Source organism: Arachis ipaensis, chromosome B02 (genome assembly GCF_000816755.2).
Source record: "Arachis ipaensis cultivar K30076 chromosome B02, Araip1.1, whole genome shotgun sequence".
NCBI lineage: Eukaryota > Viridiplantae > Streptophyta > Magnoliopsida > Fabales > Fabaceae > Arachis > Arachis ipaensis.
In genome coordinates this window covers 98,373,060-98,390,631 of record NC_029786.2, presented here as the reverse complement: position 1 = coordinate 98,390,631, position 17,572 = coordinate 98,373,060, and the positions used below count along the sequence as shown (strand labels likewise).

At 36.4% G+C, this 17,572-nt stretch overlaps 1 protein-coding gene and 1 long non-coding RNA gene across 2 annotated transcripts; both read right to left on the bottom strand.

Annotated features, from left to right (window-relative positions):
• On the bottom strand, positions 1,282-3,229 carry LOC107627781. The gene is made up of 3 exons (XM_016330607.1): positions 2,941-3,229; positions 1,777-1,884; positions 1,282-1,680 (listed from the first exon to the last, which is right to left on the bottom strand). The coding sequence occupies exons 1-3, from the start codon at positions 3,136-3,138 to the stop codon at positions 1,282-1,284; spliced, it is 705 nt and encodes a 234-aa protein (XP_016186093.1). The 5' UTR covers positions 3,139-3,229.
• Positions 4,141-7,046, bottom strand: LOC110269034. Its single transcript, XR_002357956.1, has 3 exons — positions 6,779-7,046; positions 4,933-4,991; positions 4,141-4,733 (listed from the first exon to the last, which is right to left on the bottom strand). It is a non-coding gene; the product is annotated as an uncharacterized LOC110269034 (long non-coding RNA).

The window sequence follows — 17,572 nt, the reverse complement described above, 5'->3', positions numbered from 1 at the left end:
AAATTTAGATAAAAAAAAACAAAAGTTATAACATTAAAATATTCATATTGGCTATGATTACTAGAGATACTACGTTGAGTATGTTATGAAATTACTGAACATCCACTTTTTTAAAGTACTATTTTTCATCAATAAATATAATACTTAAAAAAAACACACACACACACACTTTTCTTGAGATCTTTTCACCGTATTTATTTTACTGAGACCATTAGACATGAAAATTACTATCATTCCAAACTACAGAATCAACAACACATGCATACATTTAATTTGTTGGTCTTCCAAAAGCTTTCATCTAGCAAAATTTTAATTTGTTTACATTTAATTGTCATGAAAAATAATTTAGTATAAAACATCATTCACGTATTGGTTTTGATTTTTTTTTGGCAAATCATCCTTCTAGTGGTTTTGTTGTGAGTGTAGCATTTTTCAAGAAATACGTGATGCATATATATTACTAGATATTGTACAATAATCTCACATACATATTATTATGTAGTTTGTTGGATAAAATATAGACTTAATGGCCATGGTAATAGGCCTTGTATAAATACTTAACAAAATAATTTGGATGAAACTATCATAATGGCCCATAATTATGTCTAATTGTTAAACTCACTACAAGAAACGTTGTTAAAATCGACGGCCAAATCGACGGCTTAGCCGTCGATAATATTGAAATTCGACGGCAAAATAGACAGCGCAGTTGGTCGCTATAAAGCCTGTCGGTTTTTCAAAATGCTAATAAAATCGACGGCTTTCATGACCGTCGATAATAATTTAATAAAATCGACGTCAGTTCCGTCTGTAATATGGGTGTGAGAATTTTACATTCTTAATAAAATCGACAACATTGCCGTCGATATTATTATTTAAAATCGACGTCCTCTTTGTCGATAATTTATTCAATAAAATCGACAGCCTTTGTGTCGATATTTAACTCAATAAAATCAACAACACTTTTGTCTATAATATGTTTAATAAAATCGACGTCAAGGCCGTCGATATGTGCTTGAATAAAATCGACATCTTTGCCATCGATTTAATTATTTAGATTTGTGTATTTTAACTTTTAAAAGCGACAACTTTGCCGTCGATTTTAATAGTTATATGTTTTATTATTTTTTCTATTTGAAAAATAGTAAACCGTTAATACAAATAAACTTTTAAATATAAAAATAAAATTTAAACAGAATATTAGATAATGAGTTTACAAACTTATCAAAATAATAAATAACCCTCTAACATAAAGACTCAAGACAAGATAAATAACTAAACTTAGAGTTGACTAAATTGATCCATCTGTGAGTTACTGGTGTTGAGATCCTCACGCAAGGATTCAACAGTCTGTTGCCACTCTCTTTTCTCCCTTTGGTAGTGGTCTTCAAGCTCTCTATATTTAGCGGCATGTTGTTCAACTTCCCTATTGAGTATTATGATTCGTTCTCTAAGATCCAAAACATCAGCGCTGGTGGTCGTGGTTGGCCCATCAACTCGAGGCCGCACCATGGAAGAGTTCCTTACCTCACCCATGCCATATACCCTACCTCTTCGTTTTCCACCCAATGTCTCAATCCATATGCTTTTCTCAGAGACAGGCGGTGGATCAATTACACCAGCCTCTATAGCAGCCTGCCGCTCTTGCTCAGCCTGAAACATACACTCTTGAAATATATCCTACAATGAGGAGAAATGATTGATAAACTACTATAAGTATTAATAATGTATAACAATTAGATAACAAAATAGTTACAATTAATAAAGGTAAGTTACCTTTGTCTTTTGGGAGTGTTCATCAACCCATTGAGTCCTATCCTCTTTGCGAGTATGAGTGTGCTCAAAAAACTCATCCATACGTGATTGTCTTCCAAGCGAATGATTCTACATAATGTAACCAAGTTATCATGTAATATGGGATGTATTGTACTAAGCAATTGATTAAGCAGAAAATAAAACTCAGCAGTTTGCATCAATTCAAGAAGAAACTAGATCAAGATCATTATTAAGAACGGATTTCACTCTCTATTGATTAAGGCTTACCAAAGCATAACCAAATAACCAATTCAATCATATCTACATATGCAGAGAATTTGGATATAAAATAAGCAAGAAAATTCGTGCAGAACCTTACTACTAATGATAAACCTCATGAAAATCAATGCAACTTCAGGAGATGTATTTAGTTTTGATAACTAAAGGGAAAGGAAGAAAAAACAATCAAAATGCAAGGGAATAGCTTGAATAAACAATTGGTACCTAAACAAAAACTGAACTAAAAAACAAATTCTTTACTTCTATATGTGGTAGTAATGCCATACCCATGTAGAAAGACAGCAACAATGTCTACTCTTAGATGATTGATTTAGTGGCTGAAAGTTTCACAACTGAATTAAAAATAGCAACAGCAATCAAGTAGCACATGTTCCCATGAAGTGCATTAAGTGCATTAAGTGACCAAGGAAGTGAATCATAGGCCCCGGACTACTCTAGATTCACATGATGCCTCCTACCTGGTTCCAGTGCATCGAACTCGCCGGGAACTTGGCTATTAGGAAGCTGCGAGAATTGACCGAGGCCTAGATCAGGGACAACCTTGTTTGAACACCACCAGGGATTTGGAAGTATCATATTTTCATCAATCATTTGAAAGTATCATATTTTCATCATCCACATTGAAGTGAACACTAATATCATTAACGCTTCCTTGTATAGTTGTTATTTTCACATACCAATTACCAGGTAAACGACACAATGGAAACACTTATTTTTTTTTTTTTCTAAATCTAATATCTAATAATTAGTAGGAATTATAAAGCAGGCTATCTACTGTGTCCTTTCTATGTATAGTGCATGCAAATACATATTATTTATTTTATCAATTTATATTCAAATTCTGTATAATATAAATATAAATTACAAATTCTATAAGCAACTTACCAAGCGTAACCTCGCTTCGGGAAAGGTGGTGCCTCCTGCAGTGTGAAGAGAAGTACCTCGAGTCGATTTCCTGGTAGCTGTATTTCTCACCTGTAATTGTCTATAGGCATCAGTGTTCCAACGTCTCATCAATTCACCAAGAACTTCTGGTGGGATCCAATATGGACGGGCACCTTTTTTGCGAATGGCATGGAGCATACCTCGCAAGCGCTTGGCAGCCCTAAACCTCCAAGCTTGATAGATATCATCCTCTTCCGTATCAATAATGTCAAAGCATTTCTATTTTAAAAAAATCATTTGAATAAAATTTAGCCTCTGAACAGATACAAATTTATTTTGCTGACAAATAAATAACAAGTAATGCTGAGTTTAACAAGTAATAATAATCTAAAGATATCAGAATTCTCTCTAATAGCAAAATTATGTAAAATATTAGGATAAAACGAAAAATAATAATGAGGTTTAGATAATACAATCATGTAGTGAAAATCATCTAAATATGCTGATCTTTTTTCTAGTTCGAGTTGAGTGCCTAGTTTCATCTAAGACAATGTTGAAAAAATTAAGGTAATAATTAAATTAAAGAAAGCTATTAATTTAGATTGTGGACATGATCCTTCAGAGCTCAAAAGCCACAACTTTAGGTCTATGGTACAATTATATATAAGCCATCAATTTAAAGGACAAGAATACGACTAATCTAGTACTTTTGGTTTACTTTGTAATCATAATTTAAGCAAAATCTAAAGATAATTTAAGCTTTATCCTGCAACTAGTTTCAATTTGCAATGCACAGTTGCACATATACACACACACTTGCTCTCTCTCATAAGTCACTTTTAGTCATAAATTAGGGAAAAGCAAGCAAGCAGACAGACAGCTACGCTCTCTCAACACTAACACCACACTCAAACAAACCTACCCACCCTCTCTCTCTCTCTCTCACTCTCTCTCTCTCTCTCTCATACCACACAGAAAATAATTAAAAAAAAGTGAAACAGAGAAGCATAATAATAGATATGCATAACTTTGTACACAACTACACATGATTGGGCTAGTCACAAGTTTAATAGTAATATTGTCGAGAATCCAATGGGTGTCATGTTTGATGTTTGTGCAGATTGAAATTCAAATAAAAGGTTTGCACATGGATCGCAGCAGGGGTAAACTTCAACAATATTAGGCTTTAATAATCAAATGAAGCAGAAGAGAGTTTATTAAAAAATTGGTGTTCTTTAACGTTACTTGGGAGATTCAGTGATTGAGGCCCCACCACCGTGATCTCAATCAGGACATGTAGGATCTGGTGGTTGCCTCCATCGGAGACATTAATATCACTATACACCCCTTTCCACTTATGTTAGTTTCATTAACTCATTCATTATTACTTCACGCAAAGACTTAAAAGTAGAAGCAAAAACAACCAACACTTGCAGTTGCAGGGATGTCCAGAAAAATACACCTTTGAAATCAATTATCTCACAGCAGATACAGATAAAAAAGTAGAAGGTTAAACCTTGAATAGCTTTTTTGGGAGTCTTAAACTCTACCAATACTTTGTGATAGTGTATATGATGAAGAACCAAATACTCCACTATTGTTTCTTTGATCAAAAGATTCTATTGACCCACACCACTACAATTCCCACTGTGAAATGCTGCATAGAAATATCAAATATTGCAAAAGAGTATATCAGAATCTTGAGTTCGGTAGTAGAAAACTGAATATTCTTTCAATATTGATGATTCCTCATACTTCACAAAGAAGCAGAAAACTAACTAAGCTCCAAGAAGCTAAACCAGAAAACAGAATCAGCTAGTAACAAAATGCTTAATCAGTAACCGAATTTCAAATTCCAACAAACTTAAAACTAGCTAACAAGAAATCAAGCAAGCAATCAACACATGAAGAATAAGCAGAAGTTGGCAATTGCTAATACCTGAGCTGAAATTACAGCAAGCAATAATTAAAGAAATGAAAAGGGTAGTGTACCTGGTCATAGGAAATCCTAACTTTGCAGCACCAGAGAGAGAGGGAATCTTTTAAGAAAGCTGCTTCAAATGTATATGTTGTTGTTAGAAAATCAAAATATATAGTTAGGAACAGGGAATCATTGCAATCTATAGATATAACTCTAAATGTTTGAGAAGAAATGAAAGTCACGTTAAAATACTATATAAACTATAAGGTATTGAAACAATAGAAAAATAATCATTTTAATATTTTTATATTTTTGTCTTGAGACTGTTATTAATAAAAATGAGGATGGAATCCAAAGAGCCAATAGATTTGTGCCAGATTTCAAAAGGAAAACAGAACAAAATGCATAGGTCATTAACACGGATACAATATGCTTTAGCCATTGCTAATACAAGTTTCACGACTGAGTCGCTCATAGTTCTGTTCTGTTGAAGGGAATTGATATCTTGGATAGACTTGGTTATTATTTAAGTTATAAGGCAATAAGGCATGATTGTGTTTGTGATGTAAGTTTTATAACACAGATTTTGATATGATAGCAGTTTTTCTTCTCAATAATGTACATGCTAATTGAATTTGTTTTCCCATAATATATAGGAGTACCATAAATCTAATAACAAATGATGCATCTAATATTTTTCTGCTCACTTCCCAAACTACCCTTGTCTTCCTTCATATTTCCAAAGCCATCCTCTTCACCATCAATGTTCAAGTACGCAAAAAAAGCTATAGAATATCACTACAAAAATTAGAAGTATTAGATCTAAGGGTACTCTCTTCTATATGCATCATTTTCTTCACGTGAAGTAAAATTTGCCTTCTTCCTTAGCAAACAACAAAAAGTAAAGAATGGATGATTGATGATGTTATTTTTTTATCATGCATTATATATATTATAAAGAATAAAAAATATGCAAATACTTTCCTTGTAGAACAACCTTTTCCTCATCTAAATTAGATTCAGATTTCTCTTTCTACAGCTTTATAAATTTTATCTCATATTTATCAAGTTTTCCAACACCACTACTAGATTCGTTTTTCTTAATTTTTTATTATAAGCTATGGTCTATCTGAATCATGAGGAAAATTCATCTTTATGCTTCTTCAAAAAAGCTGCTCTTTACTTTTATTGACATAATTAGATAATCTTTTCTAGGGTAACAAAGTTCAATTGAAGCCCTCAAAAGATGGAAAAGGAGACTTTCATTAAAGCTTTTTATTCATTTCCATAACTAATACATAGATGTAGAAAAGTGAATTGCATAAAGTGCATGAATGAGAAAGAACCAATAATTAAGTAATAACGTGAATCTTCATAGGAGTAGAAGCAAGTACAAAATTCAAAGCATAATCAACAATCGTGCATTATTGACAGTACTCTTCACCAAAAGTGTGTGTGTCTCAAGTACAAACTAAAACTAGCGGACCACACAAAATGTGCCTTAGCTTTTACCAAAGTGTGGTACCAACCATTGAACTCCATCGAGCTCATTACCCAAACGATGTGTTATTAGATTCTTCCCTAGCTAGATACAATTCACTATTTACTATTTTACTCTATCAAAATGTTATAAAATTGAAAAAATAAACCTAATAATAATCATAATAATAAAGCCTTACATACAAAAATTCCATTCAGGCATTTCTCCGAACATGTGGTGTGCAGAGTTCAAAACAGTAAATTTCAGTTTAATCTAAGCAACATTCAACCCAGTAATTTCAGAAAGATACAGCCAACAACAATTTCAGTCCAGAAACACAAGTTTTAACAAACCTAAGCCTAACCAAAATTTCTAAAAATAGAATTAAAAAGCAGTGAAAATAAAGAAAAGAAAGACAGGGAACAGGGGAAAGGAACCTGCATTGATGAAAGGAGGAAGAAGAACGGAGAGGCGGTGGGGTGGTGGTGATGTCGCGGTGGCACAGAAGGTCGCCGCCGCTGGTGGTTGCTTGTCGGTGCTTGAAGACGCGGACAGAGGGTGACTCCACGAACAGGGGTGTCGCACGCAGGAACGAAGAAATGGAGAAATGGGGAAGAAAGAGAAGAAGGAAGAGAGAGAGGGTAGGCGATGGTGGTCGCTAGTGGTGGTGTCGGACGGAGGCGGTGTTGAAGAGAAAACGTTTTTAGTGATAAAAATACCTAGCTTGAATTTGGGGAAGACATGCGTTTCTGAACTTTAGAAGCAGGAGTTGAGAAAATGTATTTTTAGTGATAAAAATCGACGACCTGTTTGTCGATTTTATTCAAATTTATCGACGGCAAAGGTGTCAATATTTTAAATAATAAAATAGACGACAAAATTTTTTATTTTAATATAAAAAAACAACACATATAGCGTCTATTATATAGATTAAATTTAGACCGTTCATTCCATTTTAGAAAGTAATCTAGATCGTTCAAATTTATCGACGGCAGGGTTGTCGATATTTAAAATAATAAAATAGATGACACATTCGTCGATTTTAATATAAAAAAAACACATATGGCGTCTATTATATAGATTAAATTTAGACCATTCATCCAATTTTAGAAGGTAATCTAGACCGTTCAAATTTATCGACGGCAAAGTTGTCGATATTTAAAATAATAAAATAGACGCCATATTCGTCGATTTTATTTTCGACTGCTGATTCGCCTATACTATGACGATAATAGGGAAATAAATTAATGCATTATAAAAATATCGACGACTAGGCCGTCGATTTTAATATTTTTTTTTTAATTATTTTTTTAGTAATATCGACAGCAGGCCGTCAAAAATTATCGACGGCAGAAATAGCCGTCGATTTTTGTTAAATTTATAAATTAAATAAATATAAGATAAAAATAAAAACATTTTAATGTATTGAACATGCATATATGTTCAAGAAATGTGGGCAATGAAAAGGAAAATTGAATACTACGAAGAAGGGTAGTGTACTATATAATTTATCCAATATGTTTCTTCATCATGAGAAATATGTCTATCTCATAGTCTATGTCCTCCAAAGATCTTGAGATATCTTTGTATAACCACAACTATAACCACAATTGTAACGTTTTTCTGTTCGTCTTGTAGGCGTACTCCAAGTTTTTTACCTCTGTTCACTCTCACTGATCGTAGCTTCTTCCTCGAGACTCTTATTTCGCAGTGGTTGATCGTGTATTTCATTATAGTTCTATGATTCATAGTATCATTTTCTATTTGATACCTTTGAATTCCATATTCGAAGTTGAATCGATTCTTTTTAATGAATCGATTCAATACATTTCTTATGTACCCATAGGTGCTATATTGGATTTGAATCAGATTTCGGATCAATCAATATATTGATTTAAATCCAATATATTGATTGATCCGAAATCTGATTCAAATCCAATATAGCACCTATGGGTACATAAGAAATGTATTGAATCGATTCATGAAAAAGAATCGATTCGATCGCAACTTCGAATATGGAATTCAAAGGTATCAAATAGAAAATGATACTATGAATCATAGAACTATAATGAAATACACGATCAACCACCAGTTACTGCCACTCTACAGAACCGTACATGAGATTTTCACCTCATACGACTCCTCGTTCAATTCTTTCCAAGTCATTGGATCCTTTTCTTCGTTCGAGAATCTCCCCCTTCCTTCTTCCACTCCGTCCCGAAGAGTAACTAGGACCAATTCAGTCACATTATGAGAGTACATACTTCTCGTCCATAATTCATCTATGCCTAATGTAAGGTGGGATAAAGCTAGACAGTCCCATATTAGAAAAGATCTACGAGTTTGGAACTAGAAAGCCTATCTCCGATTGGAAAGTGAATCATTCACAATTTTTATGGATAATTTATCATGTTTCGAAGAATAAATTGTTTCATATATTCAAGTGTACAGGAAGGATAAATGATATTTATTTGGTACCTAAAGAGAGGTATGACCGGATCCATCTGTTTGCTTTCATCAGGTATACTACAAAAGGAGGGGCGTTAAAGGCCATCAGGAGATGAATGGAATGCAATTAAGGAGTAAGAAGATCTTTGTGGGTGAGACTAAGTATAGGAGGAGGATTGATGACCGAAAAATAACCACTACGCACGATGAAGATGGTACAGAGTCTCCTGATGAAAAACAGAAAAAAATTAAAGAAAAGGATAATGAGGTGAAGGAGAAAGGGAGAGTTGTCTTGGAACACCATGGAAATGAAGAACTAGAAGCTCAGAGGGAACCGTTGGAGTTAGGATGAGATGCGGTGGTAATGATACTACAGGGACTACGGGAGGCAGAGCATGACAAGGATAGAAAGGTAATTGCCGTTGAAGATTTGGATGAGTGGCATCATGGTTTTTTGAAAACGCGAACGAATAATCCTTTGGTGTATCCGACAGTTATAGTGAGTGCGGAATCTATAGGATCTCAAACAATCAGTAACGAAGCAATCTTTGAAAGAACGGGGACTTGGGAATATAGGGATAAACGGAAAGAAGGGATTGATTTGGTGTTGAACAAAAGTTCAATTTGGGCTGGTTGAAGCATATAAGGCCCAATATGTTAGTGGGGGTGTGGCGACGAAGTGGCTGTGTGGTGCAACAGAGAGTATGTCATTGTGCATTTTAAAAGGGCCTCCTTGCTGGCTGCTGTAGGCGACAGTGAAGAGAGAGGTGTGACTGGTCATGGAGTTCGTAAAGAGGTTGATGCCACAGTGAACAGTGCTGACGAGGCTGATTTGGGAGCAGCAGCGCGGAAGTCAGCTACTGGTGGCGGATGTGATAATGTCCGCGTTGAGTTTGATGGTGTGGAGGGCAGGGAGGAGCGTGAAACCACTAATACACCCGACGAGTAGAATCAAGCCGGAAAGGAGATTGGCGGAGGTGCGGAGAATTGTCCGAACAGCATAGCAGAGGAAAACATTCCACCAAGTATAGTTAATGAGATCCACGCTAGTTTGGACGGGAGTGGTAAGTAGCATGTTGGCATATGTCTAATGAAGGGTGATGCAGTGCATGATTCAGATTTAAAGGATGAGAATACAGTGGTGGAAGAAACTGGGTTGAAGGATGAAGGGGCTGTAAGAAACTTGAAAGATTTGGGGGAGGCAGAATACGATGCAGACAGTGAAACTAATCAAGATGAGCATGGAGAAAGTTGGGATAAAGATATGGCTGAAAACAGGGCTGCTTGGGATCTGGCGGTCGAATCAGGAGCTGTTTTGTATGACGAGGATGAGGACATTATGGCTATTCTCCAAACTTAAAATGAAGTATTGGCACAAAAAAGAAGGCAAGCAAAACAGAAAGAGAAAGTAAGAAGGAGCCGCCAAAAAATCGGAATAGGATGTGTAATAAAGTTTTTAAATGATTTTAGTTCGTAGAATGTGAGGGGTTTAGGGGGTGTTGGAAAGTGAGAAATGGTAAAAAATTTAAGCATAAAAATAATGTGAATATGTTAGGATTGATAGAGACAAAGAAGGATGTGATTACTAAGTTTGATGTAGTGCAATTTTGGGATAATGATGCGGTGAGTTTGGAATTTGTGGGATCGGAAGGTGCTTCCGGAAGTTTATTAATAATGTGGGATGATATGATATTTAGGTTGAGTAATTATTACAAAGGGGAGAGATGGTTGTATATAGAAGGGGAATTGATAAACAATAATTTTCAAGATTTGGATCCTCTAAATTTTGAATTTCACTTTAGAGAGTAAAGTGTGATCTCTTACCATTCATTTCATAGGTGGGATTAAAAGTAAATATAAGAGAGAAATCATTTAAGGGTAGAAGATTATACTTTACCCTCTAAAGTAAAAGTTCAAAATTTAGAAGATCCAAATTCAAATTTTTATTTGTGCGGTTTGCTTGGTGTATGGTGCACATACAAGGGAAGAGAAGCTTGCTGTGTGAAAATAGTTGAGTTTTTTATCGGGAATATGTCAAGTTCCTCTTTACTACATAGGTGTCTTCAATGAGGTTGTGCAGTTGGAATAAAGAAAAGGCGCTAGTGTGTCAACAGCAATATGAAACTGGTAGATATAGAACTGAATGACCGTAAATTTACGTGGTTCAGGGGTCAATCATGCAGTCGAATTGATAGAATGTTAGTGAATTTGGTTTTATTATTATCATTTGGAGCACTTGATTGAAAAGGAATGACAGAATCTTAAGGAATCAAGAAATAGGTGTTACGAGAGTAGTTTTTTTTTTTTTTTTTTTTTTGCACCAGGGTATCCATCAAGCTGAAAGCCCAATGACTAATCCCTCGGGTATTGCAGAGGCACACAAAGTGAGCGACCCTCCCAAGCAAGCAAGCTCCATTCCCATCTTCCAGTGAGTATCGAACTCGGGAGAGATGGTTAAGGGACACAGACCCTCATCAATCTGTGCCAACTTGCGTTGGTAGGTGTTACGAGAGTAGTTAATAGGTCGATTAAGAGTTACAAAAAGTGAAGTGATATTTGATTTTTTGGTTGATGATGATATTTGCTGAAAATAATTAAAAATTAATTTATTTTATCTGTTTAATACTTTTCCATTGATGTTCCATCTTATCGTATTAAACTTTTTATTTTAAAAAAAAATACACTCGCTAGAAAATATAAAAGACGTTCCATTGATTTTATTTAAGTTGTATTTAGTAGTTCATATGAGTATATCATTCATAGTACCACATTGATGTTTAGAAAAAATAAAATAAAACAGATGTTTAGCTTTGTAAAAATATCTATTTTAGTCATTTAAAATAGTATGTATTAAGGGAGTTACTCATATAAAATGTTTAAAACGTCTTTTTTAAAAAATATTTTTTAGTAAGACAAAAATAATACAATTTAATCGATTATATATATTAAATTTTAATTATTAAAAAATATTTAAAAAAAAGACGTTTTAAATGTCTTTATTTAAATACTACCATAATTAGGATACTATTATGTAATCTCAGTAGAAATAGTTTTAAATAAATGGAATCTAAGAATAGTTTAACTAAAATAAACTTCTTAAAGAATCATTCGCTAAATTATTTTTTACAAGAAGTTATACTTATATTATATTCATTGCGTACATCTAGCAATAATAATAAACAAACTAGTACATCATTCTATTTTTGGAGTAATGGTAAAACTTGGTGTCAAGGTAAATTTTAGAATGTTAAATTTAACAGTGTTTGTATAATATTTTGGAGTGTTTGAGAATGCTCTAGATGGTTTCGGAATATTCTAGAATGTCCTAGAAGGTCCCAGAATACTCTAGAAGGTTCTAGAAGACTTTGGAAGGTCATAGAGTATTCTAGAAGAGTGTGGATGTATATAGGAGTATGAAGAATGGTATGGAACAATCTAGAAGTATTTAGAAAAATATGGAAAGATAGATATTTGTAGTGAAGGTTCTAGATGATTAATCTAGACCGTTGATTAGATTTAATCCTAACCATCCATTAAGGAGGTAGATGGCTATAAATAGGAGGTGAGAGTTAGTGTGAAATGTGTGAATCATTTGTAACAAACACTTTAGCAATAAAATGTTCTTCCACCAAAACTTCCTTTCTCTTGTGTTCTTTTGTATTCTTAGCTTTCTTGCTAAGTATTGAGGGTTAGGCTGACTTGGTCTTAACTCAAGAGGTTGAGTAAGTCCGAGTGCTGGCACGGTAGCGTTGGAGTGTGTCCAAGGCCGTGACAATTCGGCATCAGATCAAGGTTCGAGAGAGAGCACAAGTTGCTTGTGGGTATGGCTTAGCTTATAGTATCACCATGGAGCATGTTGAGTCTTAAAGGGGAACGAATGCTATTCCTTCTCAATGGGGAGGCAAAAAGGTCCGTTCTTCAAGTGAGCCTAAAGGTAAGGACTCTAACTTCTTAGAAGAGAGAGTTTCTGTGTTGGAAAATGTTCTATCCTCTATGGATGAGCGTTTCCAAGGGATAGAACATGATAAGGAAACCCTCGAGACTCACGTGTTAGGAGAACTAGATGCTTTCAAAGAAAGCATGCTCCAAATTGAAGAGAAGCTTGAGAATTCCTTAAAGTTATTTGAGGAAGTTTGAGTTTGATTCGAGGAGGCAAAATCTCAACCAACCATTATAAGGGAAACGACAAAGATTGATCTCCCCAAGGCAAAGGAGTTCAAGGGCATAAAGGACGCTCGCAAGGTGGAGAAATTCCTATGGAAAATGGAGAGGTACTTCAAAGGCCAAGGGGTGGTCGAAGAAGCAATAAAGGTACGCACTGCAGCTCTCTACCTTTCTGATAATGCTACTTTGTGGTGGAGGAGAAAGTGCGTAGATATGGAAAAAGGGTACTTGCAACATAGCCACATGGGAAGATTTTAAAAGGGAGTTGAAAAGACAATTCTTCCCTGAGAATGTGGTTTATGAAGCAAGGAAGAAGTTGAGGGAGTTGAAGCACAAGAGTACGATTAGCGACTACGTAAAGGAGTTCACTACTCTCACATTTCAAATCCCCAACTTAGCATCAGAGGATGCATTGTTCTTCTTCATTGATGGACTCCAACCTTGGGCAAAGCAAGAACTACAAAGAAGGAATGTTAAGGATGTCGATGAGGCCATCATGGTGGCCGAATCACTAACTGAGTATCATAGGGGAGACTCTAAACCCAAGTCTTCCTCCAAGCTTAGTTCTGCTAAAGGTGGGGGAGACAAGGGGAAGAGTTTCTCAACCAAGAAGGAAGAAAAATACTCTTCAAAGAAAGAGTACGAAGAAAAGAAGAAGGCTTCGTGCCCAAAGGAGGATGCTTCGTGTGCAAGGGACCACACCAAATGAAGGATTGTCCCAAGCTAGGGACTTTGGCATCTATCGCCGAGGAACGAGAAGCTCAAACTCAAGTAATTGAGTGTGTTGGATCTATCCAATACATAAATGATGTGAAGGGCAAAGAGGCAAGCACTACAGAAAAGAAAGTCTTGATCTATGTCAAAGCCTTTATCAATGAAAAACCTGTCATGGCTATGATCGACACTGGTGCTACACACAACTTCATCACGCTTGATGAAGCAAAGAGGCTTGGGTTGAAGATTATTGAAAAGAATGGCTGGTTCAAACCCGGGAATACCAAGGGTGAACCCCTTAAGGGAATAGCAAAAGGGGTTGAGATGACTCTTGGTTCTTGGAAGGACCTTGTGGATTTTTCAGTAGCATCCATGGACGATTTTAAAATAGTCATCGGGCTCGATTTGCAAAGGAAGGCAAATATAATACCTATGCCATACTACAACGTAATATGCGTCATGGAGAAAGGGTCTCCATGCATGGTCCCTACAGTCTCTAAAGTTGGCGGACCACCGATACTTTCTGCTATGCAACTCAAGAAAGGGTTCAAGAAGGGAGAGCTTACATATTTGGCTCTATTACAAGAGGAGTCAACATCCGAAAGAGAAGACGTCCCTCCCAAAGTCAAGGAAGTCCTTGAAGAAAATAAGGATATGATGCCTCCCGAGTTGCCAAAACAACTACCACCTAAGAGGAAGGTGGACCACAAGATTGAATTGGAGTCAGGAGCAAAGCCGCCCACCTCAACACCGTATAGGATGGCACCACCAGAACTTGAGGAGTTGAAGAAGCAACTCAAGAATTTGCTAAATGCTGGGTTCATGCGTCCATCGAAGGCACCTTATGGCGCACCAGTCTTGTTCCAAAAGAAGCATGATGATTCATTGAGACTATGCATCGACTATCGAGCACTTAACAAGAAGAAAAAGTGTTCCTCTGCAAGGGACGAAGTCCACTTCTTGGGACACGTCATTAAAGATGGAACTCTCTGTATGGATCAAGGAAAGGTGAAGGCTATCAAAGAGTGGGAGTCGCCAAATAAGGTATCTGAATTGAGGTCATTCCTTGGGTTGGCTAATTACTATCGGAGGTTTATCAAGGGATACTCCGCCAAGGCTGCACCATTAACTGATCTTCTCAAGAAGAATCACTCTTGGGAATGGTCAAAGGAGTTTCAAAAGGCCTTTGATGAGTTGAAGGCTGCTATCACAGAAGGACCAGTACTAGCACTACCCGACTACTCAAAGGTATTTGAAGTCTACACTGATGCTTCTGACTATGCTATTGGAGGGGTTCTGCTGCAAGAAGGACATCCGATTGCCTTTGAGAGTCGCAAGTTGAATGATACAGAGAGGCGATACACCGTCCAAGAGAAGAAGATGACCGCGGTAGTGCATTGTATGAGAACTTGGCGTCACTACTTACTTGGTTCATACTTCATCGTTAAGATAGACAACGTAGCTACAAGCTACTTCCAAACTCAGAAGAAGTTAAGCCCCAAACAAGCTAGGTGGCAAGATTTCTTGGCTGAGTTTGATTTCGAATTTGAATACAAGTCAGGCAAGACTAATGTGGTAGCAGATGCGCTGAGTCGCAAGGCTGACTTAGCGGCCATTTCTATGGTTTAAGGAGATATTATGCATACCATCAAGGAAGGGTTGCATCACGATCCATTAGCTAAGAAGTTGGTGGAGTTGGCTAGAGAAGGTAAGACCAAAAGATTTTGGTTAGAAAACGACATTCTCTACACTAAAGGGAGAAGACTATACGTCCCTAAATGAAAAAATCTAAGAAGAAAATTAGTGAGGGAATGCCATGACACCAAGTGGGCTGGTCACCAAGGTCAACGAAGGACCTTGGCACTCATTGAATGTTCTTATTATTGGCTTTAAATGAGAGATGAAGTGGAGAGCTATGTGAAGACTTGTCTTGTGTGCCAAAAAGATAATACTGAAAACAAGACACCAAGCGGGTTGTTGGAACCTCTGCCTCCATCAGAGCGACCGTGGAAAAGTGTCTCTCTAGATTTCATCTCTGCCTTACCGAAGTCTGAGGGGTTTGGATCTATTCTCGTGGTAGTGGATCGATTTTCGAAGTATGCTACCTTTATACCTGCCCCTACTGACTGCATTGTAGAGGAAGCAGCACGACTATTCTTCAAGAATGTGGTGAAGTACTGGGTATTGCCTAAGAGCATCATTAGTGATCGAGATCCACGCTTCACAGGACGACTATGGACAGAGTTGTTCAAACTCCTTGGGTCGGAGCTTCATTTCTCAACAAGCATCCATCCTCAAACCGATGGGCAGACTGAGAGAGTGAATGCCTTACTTGAGTGTTACTTGAGACATTTTGTAAGCGCTAATCAGAAGGATTGGACAAAACTCCTAGACATTGCTCAATTCTCATACAATCTGCAAAAGAGTGAGTCTACAGGGAAGAGCCCATTCGAGATTGTGACTGGACAACAGCCGCTTACACCTCACTCTCTTTCTTCCTCTTACTCAGGGAAGAGCTCTGGAGCTTATCATATGATTAAGTCATGGAAAGAACAAGCAGATGTCACTCGTTCTTACCTCTACAAAGCTGCCAAGAGGATGAAGAAATGGACAGATAAGAAGAGGAGACATGCAAGCTATCAAGTGGGAGACAATGTGATGATCAATCTTCTTCCACAACAATTCAAAGCCTTTTGCAAAGTTTATAAGGGTTTAATCCGCAAATACGAAGGGTCATTTGAGATCATTGGACGTGTTGGGGAGGTTGCTTACAAAGTACAACTCCCTCCCTCTATGAAGATCCACCCGGTCTTCCATGTAAGTATGCTTAAACCATATCATGGAGACCAAGACAAACCGAGTAGTGGTGACTCGAGTCGTGCTCCACCCGTGGTGATTAGATCCTTTAATAAAGAAATTAAAGAGATCTTAGCTAATCGCGTCGTGCGACGAAGAGGAGTACCACCAAGTATCTAATACTTGATCAAGTGGAAAGGGCTCCCGATAACTGAAGCTAGTTGGGAAGCTCATGAAGATCTGTGGCAATTCCAAGAACGCCTAAAGCACTATCATGAATAGAACGCAACGAGGACGTTTGCGCATTAGGTGGGGGAGAATGTCACGGTAAATTTTAGAATGTTAGATTTAACAGTTTTTGTATAATTTTCTGGAGTTTTTGAGAATGCTCTAGATGGTTCCGGAATGTTCTAGAATGTCCTAGAAGGTCCCGGAATACTCTAGAAGGTTCTAGAAGACTTTGGAAGGTCATAGAGTATTCTAGAAGAGTGTGGATGTATATAGGAGTATGAAGAATGATATGGAACAATCTAGAAGTATTTAGAAAAATATGGAAGGATAGATATTTGTAGTGAAGGTTCTAGATGATTAATCTAAACCGTTGATTAGATTTAATCCTAACAATCCATTAAGGAGGTGGATGGCTATAAATAGGAGGTGAGAGTTAGTGTGAAATGTGTGAATCATTTTTAACAAACACTTGAGTAATAAAATGTTCTTCCACCAAAGCTTCATTTCTCTTGTGTTCTCTTGTATTCTTAGCTTTCTTGCTAAGTATTGAGGGTTAGGCTGACTTGGTCTTAGCTCAAAAAGTTGAGTAAATCCAAGTGTCGACACGGTAGCGTTGGAGTGTGTTCAAAGCCGTGACATTGGTCTCTAAAAGTAGAAAAATGAGTCGATTTAATTCACAAAAAAATCGATAATAAGTTAATCTAATCCCAAAAATAAAAAATACAGACAATTGGAGTAAATTAGTTGTTTTCTTAAATCAATTTCCTTATCAACATCATTTGTTTAGTGTGACAATTAAGTAACACTGTAACACGTTTATTTAGGTATTTTAGTCTCTAAAATTTATATCAAAATTAAAATTATTATTAATTTTTTTA